Consider the following 5,948-nt stretch of genomic DNA (forward strand, 5'->3'; position numbering starts at 1 on the left):
TACTTGTGTATTTATTTTTTACTTTGCTTCCTATTGTAACATTGATTTTTTTTTTTTTTAACTATTAACTAATAAAAGAATTTTATTAACAAAGCCCTATATGAATTTTCTTAAGGAGACTCTAATAAAATAGCAACCAAAACAGTAATTCAATCTCATCCTTTATTTTCGGAAGAGGAGTAATTGAGCGGCTGAGCCTGACATATTGAATAATTGAAGTAAATCTTGCAGAATCTCAAATTATATTGGAAAAGAAATTGACGAACTTCTATTCACTAAAATATATTTTCTTATATACAGAGTCAGCCACCTTGAGAGTGCCATTGCCAATCAAAACTGTTCAATAATTCTTTCTATGTACTCCATGTATTTACAATCAAAATATCAGAATCAACAAGATTAAATCAGAACCGTCAGATGTAATGAAAATTGAAAATCTTTGAAATTAGTCTTTTTCCTCTGTTCTGCTCTTCTCCTACTCTGCTAAATGTTGCACAATTCCGGTCACCTCACTGTCACCCAACTCTCCGAAAAAGGCCAATCAGGTTCGTCGTCGGTCACCAACTGCCGCAACCGATCTGCCGGAGAACATAACGGCGAATAAGCCGACGAACCATGCCTCGAATTCAATTCCCATTCAAAGAAATTACCGGAATCCGGTGACAATCCCGGTGAATCCAAAGATTGTAAGGAAACCCAGTCTGGGAAATTGAAAGGACTTCTTGGTGATTCATCCAATGGAACAGTGTCATGATCACGATCATTATCAGAAATATCAGCCACAAAAGGATGTTGCAAAAGCATCTCAGCCGTCCATCTTTTTCTTGGATCCTTAACGAAACACTTGCCGAGAAAATCTTGACAGTCATCAGACAATTCTTTAGGGACTTGTGGTAGTTCATCACCCTCCCCAATTCGAAGCAAAAGCTTCCAAATATTCGCATGGGGTTCACAATTCCATGCCGGTTTAGCAGTCACCAACTCCAACACGGCACACCCAAAAGCCCAAATATCCGCCGGCGATTCGTACTCATTATGATTAACTGATTCCGGCGACATGTACAAAGGAGTTCCTCTAAGCTCTGCTCTTTTTACTTCGTTACTCTGTTTTTGCTCTGCTTTTTTCGCAAGTCCAAAGTCGGCAATTTTGATTTTCCCATTGTCGAACACGAGGATATTCTGAAGCTTCAAGTCACAGTGAACAAACCCTTTAGCGTGAACATCTCGAAGCCCTTTGAGCATCGACTTGGCGTAGCGTTGAGCATCGAACTCCGGCAACGGGCCGCCGCGGTTCTTGAGTTGATCGGATAAAGTGCCACTAGAAGCGTATTCCAACAACAAGTTGTAATACTCCGTGCCGTTCTCGAAGCTGTGGTTGTCGCCGAGACACTGAATGATTTGTGGGCACTTCGCGAGTTGATCGAGCACTTGTTTCTCGTTCTCGAGCGTCGAGCAATTGAAAGACTCGCAAGATTTCACAACCATTACAGGAGAATCTTGAGAGTAACCATCTTTTGGTAGAGCCAAATTGACAGTAGCGAAACTGCCATGGCCGACTGGTTCTCCTCGAACCCACTCCATCGTTGAAAATTTCTATCTGGGATTTGAATCTTGTGAAAGTTTGAGAGCCTTTTGTTTTCTCGGTGAGAAAAACAGAGGTTGCAACTGAACTATATGTTCTTAACTTGAGAAATAGGTTTAAGGTTGGTCCTTTTATATGTGGGATTAGATTTTTTTTTTTTTTCCTTTTTTTTGGTGTTTTAAACATTTGCTTACTTTAATGTATAGGGGTTTAATATTAAATAATAGAGAGAGAATTAAGGCACGTGATACGCAAGGATATTTCGGCAATAGGATTTTTGATTTCCGATTTCCTAACGTGGTCCATTGATATTTTTTTACTGAACCTCTCACGCGGATTGGATTGCGATAGTTTGGAAATTTGTGTGCAATGACTAAACTGCCCACTGCTCGCAAAGTACGGAATTAGACATTGGCAAATCAAACTAGTTATTGACTTGTGTGTTTTCTTTCTTTTAGCTCTAGGGATTAGTCCAATGGATCTTATTATTATTATTATTATTATTTGAAAATCAAGAGCATTCACATCTCCATAAAAGAGAGAGAGAGAGAGAGAGAGAGAGAGAGAGCATTCAGATCAATCTTTTGTAAAGTAAAAAAAGTTTGACATTTTTCCCAACCAATTTCCAAAACCTCTTCTTCTAAAAAGAAAAAAAAAAAAAAAAAAAGGGAAAGGTTTTGGAGAACTTCTAAAAAGAAAAAAAAAAAAAAAAAAAGGGTTTCCAAAACCTCTTACATCAGTCTATGTATAATTTTATAAAATTCATCCATGGCTATAGTAACACGTAAGAGCATTCATAGGGCTGTCCAAGGACCCGCCGGACAGACTAACCCGCTGCCGCCGATCGAAACCCGACCCGCCGCAGACCAAACCGACTGCTCCTGCGGTCGGGGACAGATTTGATTCTCCGAAATCCGAGATCAATGGGTCAGAGGTCGGATCTCCTTCTCTCAAATTCGAGAAACCCGATCCGACCGACCTATCATTTTTCCGGCGAGATTTGAGATTTTTTTGGGAAGATTTAAGCTAGATCTGGCTAGATTTCGCTAGATCTAGCCAAGATCTTGCTGAAAATGGCCAAGATCTCGCTGGATCTGGAGAGATCGACCAGATTTCTACCATTTTTCAAAAAAAAATCGCCGAAGGTCTACCGTTTTTCATCTTTTTTTCGCTGGATTCTCGCCATTTTCTAAATAATCAACCCGACCGATCCGTCCGAACTCTATGGAAGCTCCGACCCGTCCGATCCGATCAACCCTCCGGTCGGCGGCGGGTTAAAATTTGGAAGACCCGATCTAGTCGGGTCGGTTCCGAGTTAGGCACAAACCTGACCCGGACCGACCCGTGGACAGGCCTAATTCATATTAATGTAGTTATTTTAATATTTCAGAATACTAAAAAAATCACTTACGTGAGAAGTGAAGAAGGCTTTATCGTTGCTTTGGCAAGATAGCTAGGAATGTTGCTAGATCTAGTGGCTTAATCTACTTCTCTGGCCAGTGAGACCTTTGTTGGATCTAGAGCGCCATCAAGATCCAGCTTCAATCAATCGATTTCATAATGATCTTTGGTGTTTCTCCTCTCTCTCTCTTTTTTTTTTTTTTTTTTTGGTTTCCAACATGTTTGTGGTTTGGTAGTGGTGGTGCGATGTTGTGACGATTTGATCTTGGGTGTTTGATGTTGGTTTGGTTGTAGTGGTGCGGTGTCGTGATCTTGGTTTTTGGTTTTGGTTTGGCGGTGGTGGCCGATGGTTTGATCTTGGGTGTTGTATATGATGGTATAGTGGTGTAGGTTAGCTAAACAAAACAAGATGAAAAAATAATTGTTTTTAATTGTATTTATGCATATAGACAAAGTTACACACTAGTATATAGTTAAAGCCAAAACTTAGAGAAAGTCGAATTAGATTCTAAATTGGAGTCCAATTTTACGCTATATGCCCCATCTAATTTTTAAAATTTTATATCAAGTCAATTACTAGATGCAGAAATCGAATAATCTAAATATAATTATATTTTAGATTGGAGTTCAATTTGACACTGTGTCTTATCTAAATTTTTAATACTTGTGAAAAGTGAATTATTTTGTGCAAAAATTGAAGAGTTTAAATCCAATTAGATTATAAATTATATATATATATATATATGTGTGTGTGTAGCAATGATAGACCTAGTAGTATATATATATATATATATTGGGCCATGGGCCCTGTTCGAGAACACCTAGTTGTTCGATGAAGGGTAAACGTTATCACGGAAGTCCGCATTAGTGAATGAAGAAAGGGCTCTAGTCATAAGGGTTCAGGAAGGTGGTCCAAGGAAGAATGTCTCCTCGGCTAAGCAAAGTAGAGATCAGAAGGTGTGGTTTGACATCCAGAGCACCGTTCTGGAAGATTCTATTGATAAAGATACACATTATGAAAGCACAGGACAAAGAAAAGTTACGAAATATCTAAGAGAAAGCTGCTACCACCACATTGAATGCTCTGCAGTTAACTCTCTGGCTGCATTAATGTGGTACATAGACAGTAATTTTCAGCCTTACAGCTACTCTCAAAGACTTTAGGAAGGTGCTGATGGGACAATGATGAAAGCTAACAACTTGGTCTACACGTGGAGGGTGGAGATGAAAGAAGGAGGATAGTATAAAAGAGAAAGAAGACCCTAAGGGAGAGGGATCAAGAAATTGAGGGAAAAACACCGTAACAATAGGAACTAGACTTGTAATCAAATCCAAAAGAAATACATAAACTAGTTTATCTTTACTTTCTTGTCATCTTGATCCATTATAATTCTTATCCAACTCAGTAGAACCTAGTTTTCTAATCCATTTTCTTCAAATTCATTATATTGGGTTCTTTGTGCCTGATTACTTTTACCTTTTGGGCTTAGGAACCAAATTGTGTTCCTACAATATATATAATGTAAGAAACCATTACATATTTTAGAAATTCATAACTTAAAAAAATGTGTAAGTTGTAACTCTAATACTATGTATAATTTGAACCCATATATCTGTGTAATTGTGATTGTTTTTAAATGCACTCATGCATATTCACGGGGTTTATACACTGGTTAGCAAACTTAGCATGATGCACACCTCTTTAATGGCAATTTCAGGAAACCATCTCTTTATTTAATTTATCAAATCAACCTAGCACGATAAAGGGTTTAATGGTAGCTCTTTAATGGCCTTAATGCTGGTTTAGACTATCCTAATGACAGGTATTAAAAAATGTGAGGTGGGTGAAGGGCAATCTAGTAACCTGATTATTGCAGAGAGGAAGTAGGGGGGTGTGTCCAAATTGTTCGAACTCCATGCAATTCATAATTTCACACGGGCAAATTTGAAATGTTGTGAATTGCTTGTCAATCATTATCCTAAGTGTGTAATGAGTAGTAGTTTGGAAAACGAAGTGATAATTATTTCTAGCCATTATTATTTGGCCACAATGCTTCCAATTATTGAGGTCAGTATGACACTGATAATTGACCAACCATAGATGCTTTAACTTACATTTCAGTATTTTTATTGCTTATTGATGGGGAAAATGAAAAGAATTGAAGAGTTAAATTACTAATTAAAGCATTCTCCCAAAAAAAAAATAATAATAATAATTAAAGGGTATGGGCAACTGGTCCATAATAGCCCCCGATTTTATTTTTATTTTTATTTTTTTTTAAATACGAGTGTTTATATCTCCCTGAAGCACACATGAAGCATCTGTTTAATCACATGTAGAAAATGTGTGATGGATTGGTATGTCCAAGTCCAATAAAGAATCTTACCATAATGTAATTGGAAACACACAAGCTTTATATATGAGTATGTGACCCAAATAAATGAATGAACCACGAGGCTCATAGCCGACACTAGCAAAACGTGCATGTGTGCATACAAAATTGTCCCTCTCTCTCTCTCTCTCTCTCATTGTCAAGGAAGGTTGGTGCCTCTTATTTGTTACTTCAAGAAATAGAAATGAGCTAACTTTCAATCAGTGCTTAATTTCCTTTTTCTTTTTTTTGGCTGAATGCTTAATTTCTCTTATTTGTTAACAGAGGGTAGGGCCTCTTGTATGTTCAAATGCAATTTAGTTTTGTCTGGTCACAAAATTTCAAGGCGTGTCTCATGTGTAATGAGCAATGATATCTCACTTCTTAATATACTTGGATAACTGGTTTATTGGTCAAGGATGTAAAGTAATTCAAAAGTCTCAAGTCGTTCAGTTCAGTTCAATTCACCATACTAAGTCATGAATCATGAGTTTTTAGAGAATAAAATAGTTTTGGCCAAATTTTGAAAAATGACCCTCGGTTTTGAAAACCCTGCCTAGTGGATTTCATATAATGTGCACAAGATTCATTTG

At 37.5% G+C, this 5,948-nt stretch overlaps 1 protein-coding gene across 1 annotated transcript; it reads right to left on the reverse strand.

Annotated features, from left to right (window-relative positions):
• Positions 1-240: 240 nt before the first annotated feature.
• Positions 241-1,705, reverse strand: LOC112026616 (mitogen-activated protein kinase kinase kinase 20). Its single transcript, XM_024059304.2, has one exon. It carries the CDS (start codon positions 1,579-1,581, stop codon positions 505-507), a length of 1,077 nt encoding a protein of 358 aa, XP_023915072.2. The 5' UTR covers positions 1,582-1,705; the 3' UTR covers positions 241-504.
• Between the last annotated feature and the right edge of the window lie 4,243 nt (positions 1,706-5,948).

Source organism: Quercus suber, unplaced genomic scaffold (assembly GCF_002906115.3).
Source record: "Quercus suber isolate HL8 unplaced genomic scaffold, Cork oak 2.0 scaffold_170, whole genome shotgun sequence".
Classification (NCBI taxonomy): Eukaryota; Viridiplantae; Streptophyta; class Magnoliopsida; order Fagales; family Fagaceae; genus Quercus; species Quercus suber.

Bases quoted from the DNA above. Each gene is read 5' to 3' on its own strand.
- LOC112026616 (XM_024059304.2), bottom strand. From the start codon at position 1,581: ATGGAGTGGGTTCGAGGAGAACCAGTCGGCCATGGCAGTTTCGCTACT.